This window comes from Stegostoma tigrinum, chromosome 38, assembly GCF_030684315.1.
Source record: "Stegostoma tigrinum isolate sSteTig4 chromosome 38, sSteTig4.hap1, whole genome shotgun sequence".
Classification (NCBI taxonomy): domain Eukaryota; kingdom Metazoa; phylum Chordata; class Chondrichthyes; order Orectolobiformes; family Stegostomatidae; genus Stegostoma; species Stegostoma tigrinum.
The window spans coordinates 23,936,148-23,961,827 of record NC_081391.1 but is presented as its reverse complement, the minus strand read 5'-3'; the positions used below and the strand labels follow the sequence as shown (position 1 = coordinate 23,961,827).

General features: G+C 43.5%; 1 protein-coding gene across 1 annotated transcript in view; it reads left to right on the top strand.

Moving 5' to 3' along the window:
- Window positions 1-23,456, top strand: part of LOC125447124 (trinucleotide repeat-containing gene 6B protein-like) — a 156,577-nt gene extending 133,121 nt beyond the window's left edge. Inside the window, 13 exon segments of the mRNA XM_059640558.1 lie at window positions 1,413-1,547; window positions 2,049-2,183; window positions 2,899-2,991; window positions 5,756-5,951; window positions 6,068-6,223; window positions 6,850-7,011; window positions 16,479-16,625; window positions 17,514-17,609; window positions 18,974-19,183; window positions 19,853-19,932; window positions 21,373-21,512; window positions 22,702-23,023; window positions 23,025-23,456. Of these exon segments, the coding sequence (XP_059496541.1) occupies window positions 1,413-1,547; window positions 2,049-2,183; window positions 2,899-2,991; window positions 5,756-5,951; window positions 6,068-6,223; window positions 6,850-7,011; window positions 16,479-16,625; window positions 17,514-17,609; window positions 18,974-19,183; window positions 19,853-19,932; window positions 21,373-21,512; window positions 22,702-23,023; window positions 23,025-23,072 (1,920 nt within the window). The 3' untranslated portion in view covers window positions 23,073-23,456.
- Window positions 23,457-25,680: the final 2,224 nt, after the last annotated feature.

The window sequence follows — 25,680 nt, the reverse complement described above, 5'->3', positions numbered from 1 at the left end:
CACTAATGAGTTAGGTTATTGATAATTTAACATAGCAGTTTTAAACTTTAACCACCTTGACTCTTTTTACCAAGTTTAAGCTCTTTTAAGGTTTTATATTGTGCTCTCTTTCTTCTCTGAACCAGTTCTGGTGTTTCTGTATTACAGCAATGTTAATCATGGGATACAGGAAAGGGTTGAAGTCAACTATTTCAAGATCACTAAATAAAAACAAGCCTTAAATATTTATGACATAAAAACATTTGGTATGTTATCAAGCAGTGCTCAGCACACTTGTACTGTGCTGTTCAGTTCTGCCTAGTGACTAGATTTACTGTTTAGAAGGCTAGCTGCAGTTGAACTTTCTTTACAATAATGCAGAGGTTGTAGTCCATGCATTTCTTTCAGGGCTAAATGTCATTCTGGGTTTCCATCCATCTTCATACACTAATTTTGTTAGGTTTACAGAGGTAGTGAGGAAGTTCTCCTGAGAGAAGCAAATTTGCACCTTCAGTTTCCTCCTTTTCCCTATATGAAGGCTCACATTTATAAACTGTTAGAAACTCCATGGCACGACAGCAGTTCTGACACCTGTGTTCTTCTCAGCTGTTTAATATCTCATTTCTGTTGCTGCAACAGAGAGGCTTTCACTGAGGTGACCGTAAAGTTACATGATGGGATTTGTAGAATTTTCATACTACATCCACTTTGCCACAGATGAAAATCTAGCAGTCTGATACCGACTCTTATCATCCTGGGATGAAACAGTCTTATAGTCCTTTCACAGGGTGGAATGGGGTGGAGAGAGTGGGGCGTGCAATATTCTGGCAGCAATTTGAGTAGAGAACACAGTGCAATATTATCAACCAAAGTAAGTTCTGGCTTTTTGCTGAAGTTTTGGACGTGAGGGCCAACAAATCATTATCAATGCAGAATGGTGATTGACGCATGTAGATGCAGGCAGCTTCCAAAGCTGAATCACTTGTAGCATTTAGATAACTCTGTAAGCAGTCAGTAGACAAATATCAAAATATGAATCAATTAGATAGTCCATTGTGGAGACAAGGCAGGTATAATGCACTGAATGGAATCTGTACTTCCAATTCGGAGTCTATAAACCCATATTTGAGTACTGCTTCATTGAAGATTGTGTGATTGGAATTTAGCAGTAAAAAAACCAATTCTCTAGTTCTTTAACTACCTTTTGATATAGGCAGTTCCTGTTGTATAGTAGAGTAGCATGACAATGGACAAATATCAAAACAAGAGCTGAATTTGGATACTAGTTAGAAAGGTTACAGCAATGTCTGCATCCTGTTACTGACTTCCTGATTCATTGAAGTAGTTGTGATATGAGATCAATCACTGGGATAAAATCTAATTGCTTTACTGTTTTTTTTGATCTGTTTTTCTTCTCTCTCTTGACTGCACAGAATGGCAATCATGGTTTATTTGGTGGTAGCACAGCACAATCCAGGGGTGTGCATACACCTCAAGTACAACCCATGAATTCATCCCAGCCTAACCTTCGGCCTCAAGTGCCTCCACAGTTCCTACCCCCTCCTCAGGTATGTAACCCTAGCTCGTCTCTGAGCTTATAGAACCCTTCATGTGTCTACTCCTGGTATTTTTGTTTAGAAGATAGCATGTTGGGAGAAGTAGAGGTTTAAATTTCAAGAGACTAGATAAGCTTTTGAATAGAGATTCTAACTCAACCCAGCTGAATGGGCTACATTTCACAATGGGTGCTTATTTGTATCATTTGGGTTACTGTAACCGGAGATAATTGTTACTTTTTAAACTATTAATAGAATGTAAGAATTGCTAGCCAGACTATAATTTTTTCCACGTTCCAGTGCCAGCACCGGCATCTCTCAATTATTAATAGACATTGTCTGCCATAAAGTTAGAATGTGCTCCTTGCTTCCTGATCAGAAAGCATCAGCAGCCCAACTTGAGATGCATCCAAAAATGCTGTTGAGAGATCAATCAAGATTAGAAAGTTGCAGTGGCGATAACTGCTTTTTGATATATTAATGTGCTAAGTGGATTCTTTGCTTTGACTGTAGGTTCCTGCCTCCATGTTGAAGCATACCACTCCGAATGGTGCGCTGAACCCAGCCCTATTTAGCCTTGGTCCTCAATTATCCCCTCAACAAATAGCTATGCTCAGTCAACTCCCACAACTCCCACAGCTGCAGTTGGTAAGTAATGTTCTTCCAGCATGATGTTGCTACATCAGATAATTGTGTTAATTCGGTTCATTGTTGATGTGACATGGCTTTTTATGCTGATGAAGATTTTGTAAGGGTGAAAGGTTCTCCATGTTGTTTAAAGCTGTGCAGAGCATGGCTGCATTTCACTTTATGACTTTGTGCAGTTCTGAGTTTTCTCCTTTGGGAGAAGCAATCATACCTTAAGACCATGAGACATGGGAGCAGAAATTAGGCCATTCAGCCCATCGATTCTTCACCACTTCAATCATGGCTGATAAGTTCCTCAACTCCAATCTACTTTCTCCCCGTAACCCTCGATCCCCTTGATAATCAAGAATCTACTCAGTGACCAGGCCTCCACAGCTTTCTGTGGCAGTGAATTCCATAGATTAATCACTCTCTGGCTGTAGAAGTTCCTTACCGAAAGTGTCTCAGCTTTTGTTCATATTCAGTGGTGTTAAAAATATCTAATGCATACAATCTTACTATGAAGGATAGTAGATCCAAGAGTAATGAATTTTATGGCCAAATAGCCTGCTCTGTTAAATATTACAAGAGGCAGTTTACTCCATACAAACTTATTCCTAAGTTGGACCTTGACGAAAACATAAAGTATGCAAAGTAAACATAATTACTTAAAAGAATCTGTCTTTCACTCTAACTTGTTGCCCACTTCACTGGAATTTCTTGTCCATCTACACAGGCTTATCAGCTCTTGATTCAGCAACAACAGCAGCAAGTACTGCAGAACCAACGAAAGCTCTCTGCGGCTGTCCGACAACAGCAAGAGCAGCAGGTATACGATAATAGAAGACCCAAGATATTTCCTGTCATTGTTACTTGCTATCACTGTTTTTGAGCAAAGAGTGCTGAATGGTCAGATCAGCGAAAAGCACTGGTATTGCTGGTGCATCAATGCTGCCCTTCACTTGAACCTTGGAGTGACAGTATTCAGTTGGGTGTGTTAGAACCTGTTGAATTTTATATCCGTGTGTGCAGTTACCTCACTGTTGTGGATACCTGCTGTTCCCACTCAGGATTGTTCAACAAGCTAGCTGGAAAATGTTAAAACTGTCAAAGCAGACGTGACCTTGATTGATAGCTGGCTGGGTCCAGAGTGTTAGCTCCTATACCCTCTTTTCCAAGCTTAATGAACCTGAATGGACAATTATTTATCAGTATTTTAGTTGGCTTTTTGAGAATGACCTGAAATAGTTGCAGAGCAACTTTAATTTGGTAATTTATTTGCTATTTCAATTAATATGAAAGAGTTAAATAAATATATTTGCGCACTGATGAAATCAAAACTGGATAAATTCAAAGCTGAGTCATAGCTGTATTGTGCTGATTTGGATAAGGTAGTCATGCAGGCAACATGAAAACAAAAAATTGCAGATACTGAAAATCGAAATGTTGAATTAAGAAGCGAGTTGATTAATCTTTAATCTTTTAATTTATCTGCTCTTTGCTTCATCATGGCCTTACTTACACTAGTGTTTGGCATTGCACAGCAGTGTGTTGAAGTTTCACTGCCCACATTGATTTCCAGTTTTTTTTTCTCACATTCTTTGGATACGTGCTGCACAGGAAGATCAATAGAGCGAGCTAACTGCATTTCCCTTTATGCATCTACATGGATGCAAAACAACTTCAGGAAGAGGGGATTGAGGCTGGTATCAGCAGCCCTGTCTCCAGGCAGACTCATACACATCTGTCCTTCACATTACAGTGTGTTTGATAACCCTGCACACTTATCACTGACCCTGCTGTGTTCATGAAAATCCTGTGGCTTCATCAAATCCTAGGGAATAGCAGTCTCAATGCATTCTGCTCACTGACAATTAATTTGAGATGGTTTAAAAAGTTTTAATACTTATCTTCCATCTTGAATTTTACTGTTGTGATTCTCTTGCTTGCTGTGGACCATTCATGGTGAACTTTTATTTTGTATGAATCTTCTTTGATAAAATCTAACTGGGAATTAATTTGTATGTTGGGGAAACAATGAAATGGAAACTTTTAAAAATTATTTGTGATTATAGCTTGGGCAGGATTAATAGTGCAACTGTAATTGCCCTGGAAAAAGTGGTGATGAGCTGCCACCTTGAACAATTGCAGTCCATTTGGTGTTGGTAAAGCTAATATCCTGCTAGGAGGGGACTTCCAGGATTTTGTTCCAATGACACTGAAGGAATTCCAGTATATTTCCAATATGGAATCAGATTTTGCAAAGTTTTTTTTTAAAAAAGGTGTTAAATAAGTTTGTGAAAAGCTATTGATATGGCTTTCAAAAACCTTTTATAAAAATCTGCACCTTTCTTGCCTGAGCTCCCCTGTCCAAAAGATCCCCTTCAGGAACTTGCCTAATTGAATATGAAGTATGAGTTTGAATTGAAGTGTGAGTTTGGAGAGTAAATATTAACAGGGACGTTTTGTGGGAACAGTGAGGGATGGAGGGGGAATTATTTTGACCTTTTCTTCAGGCTTTCTCTTGTCTCATTATCAAATTACTGGTTTAATAAAACCATAAGACAAAGAAACAGAATTGGCCCATTCTGTCCATCTTGGTTCATTCTGCCCATCAAGTCTGCTCTGCCATTTTATGATATCATGGTTGACTTAATAACGCACAACTCCATTTTCCTTCCTTTTTGCTCATGCTGTTTGATTCTCTAACTAAAAATCTATCTCAGCTTTAAATATGTTTAATGACTCAGTCTGTGACGCATCTACCATATCAAGTCCTCGAAGGATCTTGTATGTTTCAGTAATATTGGAATATAGAAAAACGAGAGGCAGTGAGTACAGGCCCAGTCGACTCACCCTGTTCTCGTAAGAACAGTACTTCCGTACCTGGTATTAGCCTCATGAACCTTCGCTGGACTGTCTCAAATTCCAGTATAACCATCCCTAGATAAGGGGCTCAAAACTGTTCACTGTAGCTATTATCTGACTATACCTTGTATCGATTGTGCAAAACCTCCCTACTTTTGTACTCCATTGCCTTTGAAATAAAGGCCAAAATCTCTATTTGCCTTCCTTATTATCAGTTGAATTTGGATGCTAGCTTTTTGTGGTTCGTGGATGAGAACTCCTAAATCCTTTGTTTCATAGATTTCTGCAGTCTTTCCATTTAAATAGTAATCAGCTCCTTGATTCTTCCTGCTGCCAAGATGCATAATCTCTCAGTTCCACATTATATTCCATCTGACTTGTTTTTGACCAATCACACATTAGTATCCCTCTGGAGACTTTGTCTTATCCTCATCAGTTGCCTTTCCCAACTATTTTTGTGTCATCTATAAACTTGGCTGCAGTATGTTCACTTTCCTGTCCAATTCATCATATGTTGTAAACAACTGTGGTCCCAGCACTGATCCCTGTGGCATATCACTACAGGTGCCATCTTGAAAACTCTCCCTTTTTCCTAACTGTCTTCTATCAGTTATTAAAGCATTTGGCATTCGAGAGTGAAGTTTGGTGAATATACCAAGTTACTCCGAGATGGAAATGTTCAGCTCACCTGTAACGCTCGTTTGTGTGGTCTTTTTTTCCCTCAGCTTGCCCGCATTGTAAGCGCTCTGCAGCAGCAGCAGCAGCAGCAACACCGACATAACAACACCCCTGGGATGAAACACTCGCCATCACATCCCGGCATACCCAAGCAACACCTGGATAATGTTGTGCCTAATTCTGTTCCCTCTGGCCTTCCAGACTTCCAGACCAAAGGACAACTTCAGCCGGGTTACCCAATGGGTGGGTCCTCTCATCAGGTTGACTTGTTTTTTTTTCAAATTTAGTCTTCATACAAATCACTTATACAACCCATGGATTTTGGGTGAACAGTATTAAAATGTCCTTTTGACTTGCAGGTCTGGGTTCAAATATGAACGTAAACCAATTAGACGTCAACAGTATTGTAGGAATGAAGGAACCTCAGTCCCAGCAATCTCGGCTCAAGCAGTGGACGACCATGGAGGGTCTTTCACCTGCCACTCCACCGCCAGATCACAACCCCCTCAAAAATGGTAACTGTCCAAAACCAGCATGGGGCTCTGATGTACTGAAAACAGGTGCCATCTTCCTTTCTTCAGTCTGTGTTGAATGAAGACTCTGCTGTACTAACAGTTGTATTTCAGTTTTCCTTTGTTTCTTTTCTTTCACCTTTTAATCCTCAAATTTACTGTGCCTTCTCTCTTTCAAATGCTGTAAATCTTTGATTACTAATCAATGACGTTTTAGGAACTAGTTAACTGCAGCCTTCAAGTTGAGTGGTTGTTTGTGTTTTTGATGGGTTTCAGAATATTTGACTGGAATTGCCTCAACCAGATGAGATGGTGAATCGAGCTTAATTACATTTTGGGGGCATTTGGGAGCAGGAGAAAATGCTTCACTGCAAATAGGAGAATGTCTAGGGTGCTATTTTAAACTTGCAAATTTTGAGCAGTGTCAAACACAGTTGTTACATGCCTGACTTTGTACCATATTGAATTATAATGCTGCTTATTGATTGCATTGCTTTGTGGGGATTTGTTCAGCTTTGTCATGTCTTCCTCTGACCATTTCAGATATGTGTACACTGGAGATTCACTTGCTCTGCTGATCAACCAGCTAAATAAACAATGTATTAATCTTACACTTGTGTTTTTTGTAGGTGCAATTTCGAGCAGCATGGCACCGCCAAAGTCTCGAGATAGTTTGCCCTATTATGAAATGATAACTGGTGACTCTTTGGCCAGCCATTCGGGTCCTGCAAGTGATAACTGGTCCACATCTAAGCTCTCAAATGGTTCCAGCAGCTCCAGTTGGCCTCCAGGTCAGAAACTACTCGTACTAAGATTTAAAAAGGTGAAGTTTGGCTTCAATTGAGAAACTTTCTAATCAACATGACCTGAGTTCAGTCCTTGCCTTGTCTGGGTTCCTCAGTTCTTGACAATTCTAGGGGAGCAGCTCCTGAAGGTAAATTATAGCAATACGTGAAAAATCAGGCACTTCAATCAGTGCAGTTCTCCTTCAGAACTGGAGTATCAGCCTACGTAATAGCCATTGCAAGGATCAGCAACTCAGTAAAGGGGTGAGGTCCTGAAGCAAATTTGAGAGAGCTAGGAAAGCGATTTAGAAAGGGTCTTGAAGGCTATAATCTCAGGATTATTCCCACTGCCACATGTTGGTGAGTACAGAAATAGGAGAGGAGAGGAAATGGCTGGTGCAGAGGAAGGGCTTTGATTTCTGAGGCATTGGCAACAGTTTTGGGGTAAGCCTGACCTGTACTAGGAAGATCAAGTTAAGCTGCGGCAGAACTGAGACTGATGTGTTCGTGGGGAAATGCTTTTGGAAATAGTTTGCACTGATTTGGCAGGAAGTTGAGAAACTGACAGGGATCATCTACTTCAATACTGTTTCATTACTCTACGTTGTTTTGCTTGATGTTTTTAATATGTGGAAACCTATTAATTGCAGTCTTGAATATGCTGAACCATTGACACTCCACAGGCCCCGGGACAGAGAATTCCAAAGACTTGCCACTCCGAGTGAAGAAATTCTCTTCACCTGAAATCCGAATGATTTCCTCTTAACTTATTTTTGCCCAGGCGTGTCTCATGGTTTTAGACTACCCAACCAGGGCAAACATCCTTCCTGTATCTAACCTGTTGATGCCAGTAAGCATTTTGTATATTTGATTGCAATCACCTCACATTTTCCTAAATTCTAGAACATAGGTCCAGCCTATTTATCTTGCTGGACAAAACAATCCATCCATTCCCAATTAGTTTGACAAATCATTGTCGCACTGCCTGTATGGCAAATACAGTCTCCTCTCCTATGGAAAGACAATACTGCTCACAGGTATGCTGGATGTGTTCTTACCAGTACTCAATATATAATCGTACAAAGCATCTTTACAAAATAAATTGAATGCAAGAGTAATTAAAGTCAAAGTACTGCTTCATGTTTTTAATTGCTTGCATGTACCTATGTTAACTTTGTGACTTGTGACTCATGATGAAGGACCCCCATCAACACTTCCCAGAATTCTGTTCCACCTACCAAAGTAGATAATCTCTCTCCTTTCTCCACATTAAATTCCGTCTGCAAAAATTTGCTCATTTACTTAGTCTTTCCAAATTCTCTAAGTCCGACTTTGCATCCTCCTTGAAACTCCAGCTACTTCTGTTGTCTGCAAGCTTGGAAATATTATGTTAAATCACATCATCCAAACCATTGATTTAAAAAGAAATAGGAAATAGCTACGGCTTAAACACTGATCCTTGCTGAACCCTACTAATGGCAGCTGGCCAAACTATAAGTAATCAATTTACTCCTAAACTATTTTCTGTCTGTTACTAGTTCTCGATCCATGATACTACATTCTCCTGCAACAAAATATCCCATGTACTCTAATTTTGTTTACTAATGTCTTCTTGAACTACGTCAGAAACTTTCTGAAAATCTAGATAGATCCAACAGCTTCAACCTATCTGTTGTGCTCATTACATCCTTAAAAAAAAACCTTCCAAGTTGTTGTGAGGGCTGATGGCCATTACAGGGTTGTGGCTACAATGTGACTAAAGCTGGAAGTTGAATATTTTGGGGTGTTTGACTGTAAGGGAAGACAGGTGAAAGGAAGTGGCATAGTGCTGTTACTGAAGGATAAGATCAGTACATGATAATAAAATGTGAGGCTGCATGAACACAGCAGGCCCAGCAGCATCTCAGGAGCACAAAAGCTGACGTTTCGGACCTAGACCCTTCGTCAGAGAGGGGGATGGGGTGAGGGTTCTGGAATAAATAGGGAGAGAGGGGGAGGCGGACCGAAGATGGAGAGAAAAGAAGATAGGTGGAGAGGAGAGTATAGGTAGGGAGGGGATAGGTCAGTCTAGGGAAGACGGACAGGTCAAGGAGGTGGGATGAGGTTAGTAGGTAGGAGATGGAGGTGCGGCTTGGGGTGGGAGGAAGGGATGGGTGAGAGGAAGAACAGGTTAGGGAGGCAGAGACAGGTTGGACTGGTTTTGGGATGCAGTGGTTGGAGGGGAAGAGCTGGGCTGGTTGTGTGGTGCAGTGGGGGGAGGGGATGAACTGGGCTGGTTTTGGGATGCGGTGGGGGAAGGGGAGATTTTGAAGCTGGTGAAGTCCACATTGATACCATTGGGCTGCAGGGTTCCCAAGCAGAATATGAGTTGCTGTTCCTGCAACCTTCAGGTGGCATCATTGTGGCACTGCAGGAGGCCCACGATGGACATGTCATCTAAAGAATAGGAGGGGGAGTGGAAATGGTTTGCGACTGGGAGGTGCAGTTGTTTATTGCGAACTGAGCGGAGGTGTTCTGCAAAGCGGTCCCCAAGCCTCCGCTTGGTTTCCCCAATGTAGAGGAAGCCACACTGGGTACAGTGGATGCACTATACCACATTGGCAGATGTGCAGGTGAACCTCTGCTTAATATGGAAAGTCATCTTGGGGCCTGGGATAGGGGTGAGGGAGGAGGTGTGGGGGGCAAGTGTAGCATTTCCTGCGGTTGCAGGGGAAGGTGCTGGGTGTGGTGGGGTTGGCGGGCAGTGTGGAGCGAACAAGGGAGTCACGGAGAGAGTGGTCTCTCCAGAAAGCAGACAGGGGTGGGGATGGAAAAATGTCTTGGGTGGTGGGGTCGGATTGTAGATGGCGGAAGTGTCGGAGGATGATGCGTTGTATCCGGAGGTTGGTGGGGTTGTGTGCGAGAACGAGGGGTATCCACTTTGGGCGGTTGTGGCGGGGGCGGGATGTGTTGCGGGAAATGCGGGAGACGCGGTCAAGGGCATTCTCGACCACTGTGGGGGGAAAATTGCGGTCCTTGAAGAACTTGGACATCTGGGATGTGCGGGAGTGGAATGCCTCATCGTGGGAGCAGATGCGGCGGAGGTGGAGGAATTGGGAATAGGGGATGGAATTTTTGCAGGAGGATGGGTGGGAGGGGCTGTATTCTAGGTAGCGGTGGGAGTCGGTGGGCTTGAAATGGACATCAGTTACAAGCTGGTTGCCTGAGATGGAGACTGAGAGATCCAGGAAGGTGAGGGATGTGCTGGAGATGGCCCAGGTGAACTGAAGGTTGGGGTGGAAGGTGTTGGTGAAGCGGATGAACTGTTCGAGCTCCTCTGGGGAGCAAGAGGCGGCGCCGATACAGTCATCAATGTAACGGAGGAAGAGGTGGGGTTTGGGGCCTGTGTAGGTGCGGAAGAGGGACTGTTCCACGTAACCTACAAAGAGGCAGGCATAGCTGGGGCCCATGCGGGTGCCCATGGCCACCCCCTTAGTTTGTAGGAAGTGGAAGGAGTCGAAAGAGAAGCTGTTGAGGGTGAGGACGAGTTCGGCTAGGCGGATGAGGGTGTCGGTGGAGGGGGACTGGTCGGGCCTGCGGGACAGGAAGAAGCGGAGGGCCTTGAGGCCATCTGCATGCGGAATGCAGGTGTATAGGGACTGGACGTCCATGGTGAAAACGAGGTGTTGGGGGCCAGGGAATTGGAAGTCCTAGAGGAGGTGGAGGGCATGGGTGGTGTCACGGACGTAGGTGGGGAGTTCCTGGGCCAAAGGGGAGAAAATGGAGCCCAGATAGGTGGAGATGAGTTCGGTGGGGCAGGAGCAGGCTGAGACGATGGGTCGACCAGGGCAGGCAGGTTTGTGGATTTTGGGAAGGAGATAGAAACGGGTCGTCTGGGGTTGGGGAACAATGAGGTTGGAGGCTGTGGCTGGGAGGTCCCCTGAGGTGATGAGGTCATGAATGGTGTTGGAGATGATGGTTTGGTGCTCGGGTGTGGGGTCGTGATCGAGGGGGCGGTAGGAGGTGGCGTCTGGCCTCGGCGATGTAGAGGTCAGTGTGCCATACTACCACTGTGCCACCCTTGTCTGCGGGTTTGATGGTGAGGTTGGGGTTGGAGCGGAGGGCTGCCCGTTCTGCGGGGGAGAGGTTGGAGTGGGTGAGAGGGGTGGAGAGGTTGAGGCGGTTAATGTCTCGACGGCAGTTAGAGATGAAGAGGTCGAGGGAGGGTAGGTGGCCTGGGGGTGGTGTCCAGGAGGAGGACTTGTGTTGGAGCGGGTGAAGGGGTCAGTGGAGGTTGGGTTAGGTTCCCGGTTGAAGAAGTAGGCGTGGAGACGAGGGCAGCGGAAAAACTGTTCTATGTCCAGTCGTGACTGGCATTTGTTGATGTGTGGTTGTTGGTGGACAAAGGTGACCCCCTTACTAAGGACTGACTGTTCGTCCTCAGTTAGTGGGAGGTCTGGGGGGATGGTGAAGATGCGGCAGGGTTCAGCGTGGCTGTCTCCTCTGGGGTTGCTGGCTGTGGAGGTTGTGGGCGGAGCCATGAGGGCGTCGTCCGTGGGCGGGGTTCCGTCGTCCGTGGGCGGGGTTCCGTCGGCGGTTGGAGGATCGGGGAGGGCGGCAGCAGCTGCGGTGAGGGTGGTGTGTGGGGTGTTGTGACTGGAAGTGGAGGCGGTGACTGCAGCAGCGGTTCCGGAAGTGGTGTGGCCGGCGGAGGCGGATGTGACGTCATCGGTGGGGTCTCCGGCCGTGTCCTGATGGTCAATGGCAGCGGGTGCATGGTGGGGGAGGGGCAGGGACGGACTCAGGATTTGGGAGGCGCAGGAATCCTCTTGTGGGTGGCAGGGGCCAGTGAGTTGGTTGTACTTATGATTTTTGGTGTCCAGTAAAGCTGAGTTAAACTGGGTGTTCAGTCTGTGGATCCTGCGGAGGATAAAAAACATCAGAGGTCCTTTCCAGGCCTGGGAGAGGGAGGCTCTGGGCTGGGGCAGGCTGGATTGCAGTGTGTGGAGGTGCCGGCGCATGGCTGCGAGTGTCTGTTTCAGGACTTGCAGGGAGAAACACTTCTGAAGGGTCTGAATATTTTGGGTGTAGAGGTGGTCACGCTTGGGGCAAAATTGGGAAGGCTGAAATGTAGACTGTAGTCCATTAGGGATGATCCGGTTCCGTAGGCAGGTGCTGAGGAAGGTGATGTGGCTGTGGTACCTGGTTTGCTTCAGGACATGGTCGAGCAGTTTCAAGGCCGAAGAGATTACAAAAGAGTTGCATTGGGAGAGAGATTCCCTGAGGTTGGTCCAGAGGGAGGAGGGTTAACTTCTTCAGGTTAGGCATCCCTGGAAGAGGCTTTGCAGTGAGGTTAAAATTGTATCAGTGATAATGGGAACTGCAGATGCTGGAGAATCCAAGATAATAAAATGTGAGGCTGGATGAACACAGCAGGCCCAGCAGCATCTCGGGAGCACAAAAGCTGACGTTTCGGGCCTAGACCCTTCATCAGAGAGGGGGATGGGGTGAGGGTTCTGGAATAAATAGGGAGAGAGGGGGAGGTGGACCGAAGATGGAGAGAAAAGAAGATAGGTGGAGAGGAGAGTATAGGTGGGGAGGTAGGGAGGGGATAGGTCAGTCCAGGGGAGACGGACAGGTCAAGGAGGTGCGATGAGGTTAGTAGGTAGGAGATGGAGGTGCGGCGTGGGGTGGGAGGAAGCGATGGGTGAGAGGAAGAACAGGTGGTCGAGAACGCCCTTGACCGCGTCTCCCGCATTTCCCGCAACACATCCCTCACACACCGCCCCTGCCGCAACCGCCCAAAGAGGATCCCCCTCGTTCTCACACACCACCCCACCAACCTCCGGATACAACGCATCATCCTCCGACACTTCCGCCATCTACAATCTGACCCCACCACCCAAGACATTTTTCCATCCCCACCCGTCTACTTTCCGGAGAGACCACTCTCTCCGTGACTCCCTTGTTTGCTCCACACTGCCCTCCAACCCCACCACACCCGGCACCTTCACCTTCCCCTGCAACCGCAGGAAATGCTACACTTGCCCCCACACCTCCTCCCTCACCCCTATCCAAGGCCCCAAGATGACTTTCCACATTAAGCAGAGGTTCACCTGCACATCTGCCAATGTGGTATACTGCTTCCACTGTACCCGGTGTGGCTTCCTCTACATTGGGGAAACCAAGCGGAGGCTTGGGGACCTCTTTGCAGAACATCTCCGCTCGGTTCGCAATGCACAACTGCACCTCCCAGTCGGAAACCATTTCCACTCCCCCTCCCATTCTTTAGATGACGTGTCCATCATGGGCCTCCTGCAGTGCCACAATGATGCCACCTGAAGGTTGCAGGAACAGCAACTCATATTCCGCCTGGGAACCCTGCAGCCCAAAGCTATCAATGTGGACTTCTCGAGCTGCAAAATCTCCCCTCCACCCACTGCATCCCAAAACCAGTCCAACCTGTCTCTGCCTCCCTAACCTGTTCTTCCTCTCACCCATTACTTGCTCCCACCCCAAGCCACACCTCCGTCTCCTACCTACTAACCTCATCCCACCTCCTTGACCTGTCCGTCTTCCCTGGACTGACCTATCCCCTCCTTACCTCCCCACCTATACTCTCCTCTCCACCTATCTTCTTTTCTCTCCATCTTCGGTCCGCCATCCCCTCCCTCCCTATTTATTCCAGAACCCTCACCCCATCCCCCTCTCTGAAGAAGGGTCAAGGCCCGAAACGTCAGCTTTTGTGCTCCTGAGATGCTGCTGGGCCTGCTGTGTTCATCCAGCCTCACATTTTATTATCTTGGATTCTCCAGCATCTGCAGTTCCCATATCACCTAAGATCAGTACATTTGGTTTTGGAAAATCAGATGTAGAATCTTGTTGGTTGGAGCTAACAAACAGCACAGAGAAGCAAGCATTGATAGTTGTTTATGGGACACCAAATAGTAGTAATAAACATAGGGCATGGTATAAGCCAAGAAATTAGAGATGCGTGTAACAAGGGTATTAAGTAGTCATGGGTACGTCAGTTTGCATATAGATGGGATGTACTTAATTTACACTCTATCTGGAGGACAAATTCTTGGAATGTACATAAGATTTTTCTCAAACACTAAATTGAGGAACCAATTAGAAAATGGGCTATTTTAACTCCAATATTGTGCAATGGGGAAAGGGCTATTTAATAATCTCCATTGTTAAGTCTGTCAGCCATCGCCAAGGCAGAGTCTGGAGTGTGATGGAATACTCTCCACTTGCCTAGATAGGGTGCAGCTCCAACAACATTCAAGAAGCTGATACCATCTAGTACAAAGCAGCCTGCTTGATTGACACCGCAACCACAAACATTTGCTGCCTCTACCACTTAAACACAATTGCGGCAGAGCCTATCATTTACAAGATGCACTGCAGAACTTCAGCAAGGCTCTTTCGACAGCATTTTTCAAACCCACAATTCTGACAACCCAGAGGGGCAACAGGTATTTAAGAACACTACCCACATCTACAAGTTTCTCTCCAAACTCTTCACCATCCTGAACTGGAACAATAGATTATCCTTCCACTTTGGGCAACTATTTTAAAAGATATGATGGTGTACAGGCAAGAGCCAGCTTTCAAAGAGTTAATGCATGGTTTACAACACATTCCTATGAAGCATACACCAAACGGGTAAAGGGACCAAATGTGACTAGCAAGAGAAATTAAAGTGCATCAGATCAAAAAAGGAGCTGATATGGTTGCTGAAATGTAATAAGCCAAAGAAAATGCGAGTATGATAAAATTATGCACAGGAAAGCCAAAACTAATAGAGGGCAATTCGAATATGAAAGTAAATAATTGAGAAACCTATAAAAGCTTCAGCAGCCCATTTATAGGAATGTGAAGAGGAAAGGATTAGGAAAGGAAAATGTAGGCCATTACAGGTAGATATAGACAGAATTAGGAATTGAATGAATTACCACTAGTTTACTACTGCTTTGCAAATTTGAGAAACCGAAGGGACTGAAAGTTGCTAAATCCCCTAGGTCTGATGATTGACATCTTGGAGTATTGAAAGAATAGACTAGACTGTAGAGACAGTAGATCCATTGGTGGCCACCTTCAAAATTTCTGCAGCAGTTTCAGCACATTAGAAGATAGTAAATGTAACCCCAATATTTGAGAAAGGCAAAAGAGAAAATTTGTAACTACATAGCTATTCTCTAACAATAGCATTAAGAAAAGGTTGCATTCTACTATAAACAGTGATAATTGGAAACTTAAAAGGTAGGCTTGGGCATAATCAACATGGGTTTATGAAGGTGAAATCATTTTGACAAGTCTGTTGGAGTCTTTTTCAGGATGGAACCAGTAGATATAGGGTATTTGGATTTTCAGAAGACTTAACAATAAGCTCCAAAACAAGAAGTTAAACCAAATTAGGGTATCTGGTTCTGAGGAGAATATGCTGACATGAATTGAAAATTGAATAAGAGACAGAAACCGAATCAGCGTGAACAAATCATCCTGAGGTTGGCAGGCTGTGACTGTTGGGAGTATATTGTGTCTTGCTCATGCCCCAGCTGTAGACAGTCTACATCACTGATCTGACCGTGGGGACTAAATGTAATATTTCCAAAATCATTAATGAGACAAACTGAGGATGAATTGCGAGGCGGGTGCCAAAAAAGCTTCAAGGGCATTTAGACCAGCCAAGTGGGGTATAAACATGGCAGATGGAACATAATATAGAAAAATGTGAAGTTTTTCACAAATGCACAATATTTCTTAAATGTTGAGAGAGTGGAAGTGTTCCTTCACCGATGTTGCCAGACCTGCTGAGCTTTTCTAGCAACTTTGTTTTTGTTCCTGATTTATAGCATCTTCAGCTCTTCTGGTTTTTATTTGGGAAGTGTTGAGGTCTAAAGGAACCTCTGTATCCTGTTGATAAGTCACAAAGTTAATTTGCAGATGCAGCAAGCCACTAGAAAGGCCATTGGTATTCGAAGAGGATTGGAGTACAGGAGCAAAGACGTCTAGCTGCAATTTTACAGTCTTTGTGAGCTCACACAGGGTATTGGGTACAGTTTTAGTCCTACCTAAGGAAGGATATACCTGCCGTAGATGAATTACAGTGAAAGTTCACTGGATTAATTCCTGGATAGCAGGCTTGTTCTTTACGCAGATTCTGAGGAGTTGCCCTGAGCAGACACTTCATTGGAACATATGCAGTTCTTACAGGGGTCAACTGGGTAGATATAAAAAGGATATTTCTCCTGACTGGGGCATTTCAGAACAAGGGACACTGTTTTGGAATAACAATTATACCATTTAAGACTGAGGTGAGGAATTTCTCCGCTAAGGGCAACGAATCTTTTCAAATTATCCCCATGTTCTTCGGATATATTCAGTGTAGGAAGGTGGTGTTATGTAGATGATCAGTCAAATGCAGCAGATGCGAGGAACCAATGTGAGAAATGTTTGTCAACTTGGTTTCCTCATTTTGATGTCAGAATTCCGCCCTGGGGAACCATGGAAGGGTTTTCAAAACATTGACCCTGAATCAGACCCGTATGCGACGCCAGCAAGCATGATAAATAGCTCTGCAGCACCCCCATCCCCGGACTCAGAACACCAACTTCTCAGGGACAGGAGCACAGGTATGTGACTGATTTACCTTCTGTTTTGAGTGTTTTTAGTTTTGCTTTGTATTAATTACCAGGAAACTACTTTGGGATCTGATGATCCTCGCATTGTTTCTTTTCAATAATTCCTATTTTGGGGTATATATTTGGATTCTTAGTGTAGGAATGCTTGACCCAGTTGTCCCTTTTTATCAACACCAGAGGTTAGTCAGATAGCACGACTTGTGGATGTTTTATTCAGAGAAAGAGAGAGGCAAATTCTCTTGTGTGATGCAATTTTGGATCCTTAATGACAGCACGGAGATGATTGTCATAATGCTGAACTTAAGTTGAAAGTGGTAATGAAGTGTCTTTTTAATTGCTAAATCACCAAGGGCCTTAATGTTGCTCACCTATCCCTTAGAGGACTCCAACATGCATTTGGTACTGGCAATAAACTACAGCTGTAGTGTCATAGCCAAAGAGTCATACAGCATAGAAACAGACCCTTTGGTCCAACTTGTCCATGCTGAACAGATGTCTTTTAAACATTGTAATTATACCTGCCTCCACCACTTCCTCTGGCAGCTAGTTCCAAACACACGCCACCCTCTGTGAAAACAAAGTTTTCCCCCCTCACCTTAAATCTAAGTCCTCTAGTTTTGTACTCCCCTACTCTTGGGGGGGGGGGGGGGGAGGAGATCTTAGCTATTCACTCTACCCATACCCCTCATGATGTTATAAACCTTGGTAATGTCACCCCTCAGCCTTGTCATTGTTAAAGTTGTAATAATTTCTTGCACTTAATGATGGTTGTAAAAACCAATACTTGATTTTGACTTCTTTCCCACCCACCACCACCACTAACGCTTGAAGCTGACCACTGAAGCAAGAGTTCAGGTTGATCTGTCTTGTTTGTCACAGGGTCCAGTTCCTCCCTGAACACCTCGCTGCCTTCACCTGGTGCCTGGTCCTATAGTGCCTCAAACAGCTCCTACAGCACCGTACAGAGCACTTCAGGTAGGGTGTGCATTGAATCATTCACTGCCTGAACTTTTTTTCCCCAGAGCAAAGTGTGTACCTCTATTAACAGCTATGAGAGCAAAACCAAGTTGCTTACTTTAACCACCTTGTGCAATGTGAAGCTTACTGCAGATAATTTTTCCTGAAAGGTAATTAAGTTTGCATTTATCAGTCACTTCTAAAATATCAAAATGTGATCAATAAAGTTATTAATGGATGTGAGTTTGCTCGCTGAGCTGGAAGGTTAGTTTTCAGACGTTTCGTCACCATTCTAGGTAACATCATCAGTGAAGAAGGCTTCGTCGGAGGCTCACTGATGATGTTACCTAGAATGGTGACGAAACGTCTGAAAACTAACCTTCCAGCTCAGCGAGCAAACTCACATCCAGAACCTCAACCTGAGCTACAAATCTTCTCCAAAACTCGCTAAAGTTATTAATCTGGTTTCGGGGACAGGTTTGAGCAATCGGTACAAGGTGAACAAAGTAAATAGTCACTCCTTGGTTCAGCTACACAGGGATTTTCTGAGGAGTGGCAATTCTGCTCACATGATATTAAAAACAAGGTCCACAGCAAAATCCCTTTGAATTCTCCAAAGTAAATGATACTTCTGGGTGGGAGGGGAGGCGGTGGCAAGCATAGGAGAATTGTCCGTTAGAATCTTAACTTTCCCAGGTAATTCCCTCTCTGCTTTGTCTGAATTCTGTGTAATCCTGATCCCCAACACCTACTTACGCTACAGGAACAGTAAATGAGGGCCTATGTTCCTTTAATCTTTCTGTTTATCCTCTTCCTTCCCATTTGTTCCTTTTTTCATTCAACTGCTTTGTCTTTCAGTGTTGCGTAGCAATTTTTTGGTTTTACTCTGTCTCGGAAGGCAGTAGAAGTGGTGTCTTTGAATACCTTTTAGGACACATTTTGATACTACTTTGGCAAAAGAGTCAAATGTTATCAAAGACATATATGTGTTGAATTTAAAATACAGACAGATTGTCCATGATCTGATTGATGGAGTGGGCTCAAGGGGACTGAGTGGTCTACTTCTGTTTTGGATGTTGGTACATATGTTCGGTTAGTTGACTTATTACTTGCTCTTCTACCTTGTATGGTCTAAAACTATACTTGATTTTCACTCATAATCATGGAAAACCTTTAGTAAATACATCATCCACTGTCTAAACAAGTTTCTAAATCACTTGGTTTGAAGGGACCAAAATCAGAACATGTTACCTTATACCTGAACCTTCAGTGACAAAAAGTTTAGCATTGTGTAGTATTTCATGTGTTCAGAGTTTCTCTCATAGCCAAGTCTCTCCTTTTCTTGTTTTTGTTTTGACTGGGTCTAAACCATATTTTTGCAGCCAAGTTCAACGACTTCAAGTCAACGTGGTCTCCAGATCCAATTGGACATCCCAGGATGTGGAAGAATCAGATGTCATCTAAAAACACTAACCCGCCAACCCGGCCACCACCAGGACTGACCAATCAGAAGCCTCCGTCATCTCTATGGGGCAGTGGTGCACCCCGATTCAGCAGAGGGTGGGGTGTACAGGACTCACGATATGCCCTGAGTACGTAACTTGCAGCTACTTTATCTTTATCTTTTTCTCTCTTTCTGATGTCCTAAAAAAAAGTACTCTAATGTTATTACCTTGGCCCCAGTGTGATGACATGCGTACATCTATGTTGAATCTTCAATGCAGTATTTGAATTAGTGGTGTGTGACCAGGGATGCTATCTTTTGGAGCACATGTATAACTCAGGTGAACTTAAAAGGTGATGTTCGTGAAGAAGTAGACGATTCCTCAATCAGCACTCCAGAACAAACTTACTGCTTTGCTCATTGATGTTTGTGATATCTTGCTGCATTCAAACTGGCTGTTGATTTCCACACATAACAGAACTGCACTTTGGAAGTAATTAATTAGCTGGGAAGCACTTTGGGACTGCGTTCTAAAGGTTGAAGAGCACTTTGCAGTATCATGATGATGATGATGTTGAAATGATATGGTTATGTTTTTTCTTAAGTTTAGCATTAACTAATCACAATCCTGATTTACTTCAGTGTCCTTTGGCACTCTTTTAATCTTGCAAATGTTTTTCAGTGTCGGCTTTGGCATTCCATTTCAAAGAAATTATGAGCTCCCGCCAATCGCTTGACAGTGTTATTGGCTAGTTTTTTCATTTCTGCAAGAAAACAGCTTTTTGAAACAAATTAATTTTCATGTTTTCCTCTTTAGGTTCAAACTGGGGTGACGGCAGTTCGGGTGGGTCTGTTCGGGTCAGCTCCTGGCTTGTTCTTCATAATCTCACTCCACAGGTACAGAAATTCTAGACAATGTTCATTGTTGAGAAGTATATCATGAAGGTGTTTAAAATTCCTCGTAGGTTTGCTGTTCTGCCAGGTTTTGGCAAAGCATAATAGTTAACATTGTCACCTTTGTGTAAACAAATGTGTTTTCATTAATGGAAAAGAGTAGGAGATTTCTTCAGTATTAATAAACCTCTCCCAATTGCTGAAGCATGAAGACAAGCTTGTAGGGAGCATTGTCGTGTAGCATGATGGTTGATTTCCCAAAAAAGCATAACAGAAGAGAAGCAATATAAATTTAGGACAAGACATAAAGAGAGCTGGAGGTGTAGTCTGATAGCAGAAATATTTTGGGATTTCCTGAAGTTTGTTCTTAACAGTTAAGTTATATAGCACTGAACTGGTAATTTGAAGCTTTCATAATGTGTTGTGCTTGCCTGATATCATCACCAGAGTAGAGTGAAGGCAAAATAAATACTGTTTATTAGTGTGGAAATTGCTTGTCCTAATAATAAAAGCGGTTCATATTGCTAGATTAAAGCATAACTCTTCGTACCAAAAATTTTATATGAATACAGAAATACGTAAGATTGTCGTCATCATCAGTCACTCACGACTAAGTATGATTGTCCACGTGGGAAATTCTGTGTCACTGATTATGGGTTCTCTGGGTCCTTGCATGGATGATGAGCCCAATCCTAGTGTCACATCCTGAGCACACATTTGGCAGGTGTTTCCAGGAGGTGGAATTGGTCCTTGGCCTTGAGCATTGGTATTCCTTACCGTGGTTCACTTCCACATTTCCTGTTGTGGACAGCTGTTATCAAAGACTTGTATCCCTTCATGTTGAGAAATGCAGACGAAACCTGTTGATGTCTGACCAGGAGGCAATTAATGTTTATATTTTTAAAAAAAACCATTGTGCATCTTCATGACCTTTCTGTCACCAGTTGTTTTATGAAAAATTGCGAATGCAAGAGAAATATGTATTTTAATGATCTATAAAAAAGTGAATGACAAAATAGGTTGCAAAGCAGAAAAGACTTCATTGATAAAAGGTTAGGCCTTATTCAGTTGCAGATGAAACCTTATTGTTTTATATCCTTGTACTAAGAAATGTTTTAATGATCAAAAATTTGATAGCACTTTTGACGGATTATTTGGTAAATGTCCTGCGCAGTGTGCTACTGAGACCATTGATCTGTCAGGCCACAGCTCGTGGCATTTGACCTTAGCATCTTTTGATTGGAGAGGGAGGTAGAGTGAAGGGGTGGGGAGAAATATTTGACAGTGATGTCCCTTAGGTGGAATGGCCTGTAATAACAACAGTAAACCTGGATGTAAAAGAGTAATCACTCGGATTAAACTAAGCCCAGTCGGACTTGGCATAAGTGGAAAGCAAGCTTTTTTAAAAAAGTGTTTAAACAAGTTAAATATATTTCTCCTTAGATTGATGGCTCCACCCTGCGAACAATCTGCATGCAGCATGGCCCGCTGATAACATTCCACCTGAACCTGACACACGGCACTGCACTGGTCCGATACAGCACCAAGCAGGAGGCTATTAAGGCCCAGACTGCGCTGCACATGTGAGTTCCTGGCTTTGATATCGTATTGGTTATTCCTTGATGATTCCTTCCAATTCTGGGCTCCTATCCAACAACCCTGTTTTGTACTAAATAAAAACCAAAAGTACTGTGGATGCTGTAATTCGGGAACCAAAAGTTGCTGGAAAAGCTCAGCAGGTCTGGCAGCATCTGTAAAGGAAAAAACAGAGTTAACGTTTCAGGTCCGCTGACCCTTCCTCTGGCAGACCTGCTGGGTTTTTCTCAGCAACTTTGTTTTTGTTAATCTTGTTTTCTAGTTGGGAAGATGTGAACAGTCTCAAACTACTAAAAGCAGGCCTCCTTTCAGAATAGTTTGTTTAGAAAAACAAAGCATTTTGACAAAACAGAACGTTATCAGCATCGCCTTTATCCAAATTAGCAGAACTGTGACAGAGCCATTAACTGGACTGTTTTTTAAAAAAAAATTCTTACAGCTACCAATACTGGTAACCAGAAGTGAATGGAGAAAATACTGGTAATCCACTCAGATCAGTCATTTGAAATAAAAACAGGCAGCTTAAAGTTGTGCTTGGGTGGATTTTTAGCAGAGTTTGAAATACAGTCCTGTCTTTTTCTTCTGGACTGTGACAAAATGTGTGTGGTACTTGCAGCATTTTCTTGATTCCCACGTTACAGAAGAATGCTTGCCTTTCAGCTTTGGGCAATGCCTGTTGTTTGGAATCCAGTGTCCTTGAGGCAATATTCAGCACTGTTTAGACCTTGTAAAATACTTAGTCACTTTCAGCACGAACCTTGTTTGAGTGACCTTACCTTGCTGCTACTCAGTGAGATGACCGAGTCTCAACTGCCTGTGAAGGTTCACAGTTCCTGAGTTCTTGAGTTTGCCCGTTAATAGGTTGCTGTTGACCAGAATTAAAATCCTACTTCCAGGGGGAGAGTTAAGAAAAATTAGTGGGAAAGAAGAAATAGTAAATGGAAATGCTGGAAGATGACACCAGTTGATATCTGAATTGAAGTTTAAAAACACAGAACAAAATGACATGAGGTGGTGGTAGTGTGGAAGGGAGACAGTATTTGATGCTGGTTTGCGAGTCTGCCATGATCTTGATGAATGGTGCTACATGCTTGAGGGACTGTAAGGAGCCAGTGTTCCCAAATTCTGTAGGCCAAGAGTAATTCTGTCCTCGGTTTATTTTATATTTTCTTTCAGGTGTGTGTTGGGGAACACTACCATCCTTGCTGAGTTTGTCAGTGAAGAGGAAGTCAACCGCTATTTTGCACAAGGTCAGTTATCAACACCATCCCCAGGCTGGCAGACACTGGAGACAGGACAGAGCCAGATGGATCCAGTCGGGAGCAGCCTTCACTCGTTTGGTGGACGGTCTGGCCTGGGACAGTGGAACAGTGCCGGAGGAGTGGGCAGAGGTAGCGGGAACCTGGCGGGAGCCTCACTTTGGGCAACCCCAAGTTACACGGCAAGCCTGTGGGGAGCCCCGAATTCTGATGATTCGCACCGAATGGGCAGTCCGGCCCCCCCTACTACCTGGTGACCTCCTGGGCGGAGGGGCTGATTCAATTTGAACTTCTAAGCTTTCAACCTTTGACCTGTGACCTCGTGAACTTTTTTGAACAGCAGCACTAATGTGTTTTTTTTCAAACTGCAATAAGTTTCAAAACAAGTTTAAAAAAAAGGAGAAAAAAAGAAAAAAGTGAAACAAATTAAGGGGGTCATCCACAGTCTCTTTTGTGCACATAGACACCTCCCTCCTAATTTTCGGCTACTTTTTTTTAATCAAAAAAAAACAAAAAACAAAAAAAAACAAAAAACATATCACACTTCGAAATACTTGAATCATGAACGCCAACATTAAAAATGTGAAGTACACTTTACCATCAAAAAATAAATACGTTTTTTTTAAATAGTAGTATAGTTTTTCCTTACATGATTCCCCCCCCCCCCCCCCCCCCCGCCGCTCCGTATTGAGAAGTTGTTGCAACAGGACATTTACTGAATACACAACAGGCTTTTTTAAAAACTTTTTTTTGCACTGGGCACGTTTCCGTCCTTAACACGCAATAGCGGAGACGCGACAGAACCTCACGTATTAAAGCTAGTGATTGACCAGGACAGATACTGAACCTAGTGGTTGCTTACATACATGTTATAGGAGATTATTATGCACCAGTACCAGCCATGTACCCTTAAAACACCATATGCACCTGCCTTTCACTAGGCATTGTATGTATCAATGTTACACATCATGTGGCGGAAGAGGAATCTTAGCACAAAATACTCCGACTGCTTCCTAATAAATAAAGGCACAATTAGAGGTAGTACTAAATTTCATAGACCAGAATGTGGTTCAGGTTTGATTTCTGACCTGTGCTAATTTATTTTATCTTGGTCATAAAAGGCAGCAGTGGTGTAAGGGTTACTATTGATCTTAATATCCCTATCCCATTCCTAACCCCACCTCCCTTCTCAAAGCTTGGCAGGAGGGATGGTAAAGAAATTTGTCCAAGATTCCCAGTTGCGATTGCTGTCCAATAACCCTTGTCACGGGTTTGTACATACTAGCTGTTGGGTGGAGGCAGGGTTGGGTTCAATTGAAATGCCCACTGTGGTTGAATGTCCTGCCAACGCACAATATCTAGGGTCCAGGATGAATAGTAGCTGTTTGGGAGAGATAACAGAGGGCCGCTAAAGCAACATCTCAAGAGAAAGTCTTCAGTTGGGGTGAGGGGAAGAAAAAGCTTTTCAGCATTAAGTCTATCTTGCAGTAGATGAGCGGAGAGCTGTATTTACATCAGAGCTGCTTCTCTTCAGTTTAAGGCTTTGGGCTGAGTTTGTGTTATCGCTCCACCGAAATTTGCTGTCTTTACTGCAAAGTGATACTGTTCTACTTCTCTCCTTCATTGCCTCCCTCATGCAGAAGTTTTCTTAACTAATTTCAGCTGATAATGAAGTTGCTCCCAGTCCTTCACTACAATGTTACTTATTTTGCGCTCTATTCAAGGTCTGCTTATTGTATTTTTCAATAATAAATTTTAACACATCCTGTTATATCACAGCACAACCCTAAAACGTGCAGTGATGATGTTGCCGCACTTGACGGTTTCATCTCATCACTATCACTGCAGCTAGCTGATCTTGTGCTGTCAATATTTAATCACACGCTATTATTTAGCATTGCAATAGTATTTTTCTTTCCTTAAGTGGGCAATGTGCTGCCCTCAAACTGCTACACTCAAATGACATAAGCACTTAAAGTAGGTTAGAAAAATTAGTGTAAAAGTTTTCAAGTTAAATTTACATGTTGCACTCAGTTCCAAAGTGTTGGGGGGGGGGGGGGGGGGACTTGCATTGTGTACTGTAACAAGCTTTATCATTTTGTAAGCTGGGGGTTCATGGTGGGCCAGTCACTTCTCCACCTGCACCCCCTTGAGGTATTCAAAACACTTAGCTAATCCAATGAAGGTGTTGCCGTAATGTAATAAAAATAACTCCTATGGTTATAGTCCTCCCTCCTTTTTGTATATGTTTTTGTGTTTTTTTTTAATTTTTGAGATGTAGCTATTCAATTGGCTTGGCTGGCTTGAGCCTTCCTACGTTCACCTGTACTGCCTGTAAATTGACAACTTTCACAAAATGGCTAGTAGCTTCCCACAAACTCTCACTGGCGCAAGTCTGCAATTCTGGTTTACAGCCAGCTGTTTACATCCCACTCTCTGACATCTCCACTCTTTACAAAGAGCTTCTCTGTAACTGCACAGGGATTTTGGAGTCAAAAGAAGCTCTGGGAATGGCCTTGCTTTACAGCTTATAATGACCCTTGCTGCATGAAGCTCATTCCTTTCAGTGAAATCATCATTTTATTTCTGTTATTAAAGTCCATTTGTAATAGTGAGTCAGTTTGTGACCATTCTGGTATACTTGCTGATCTAAAGTATGCAAGCATTTTTTTTCTATAAACCGTTGGGTAAGATTATACCAGAATTTGTAGGAGTAGCTTTAACATATTGTTTACACCATATGTAAGAACATGTCTGCATCTGTGTGAAGGGCCATGATACACGGGGCTCTACACAGATCTGGTGTGACTAACATCGAACAAAAGGTCCAATTTAAAATATAAAGCAAAGATGTTGAAAGTGGATTTCTTTAAAATGGTAAAGTCAGGTGCATATT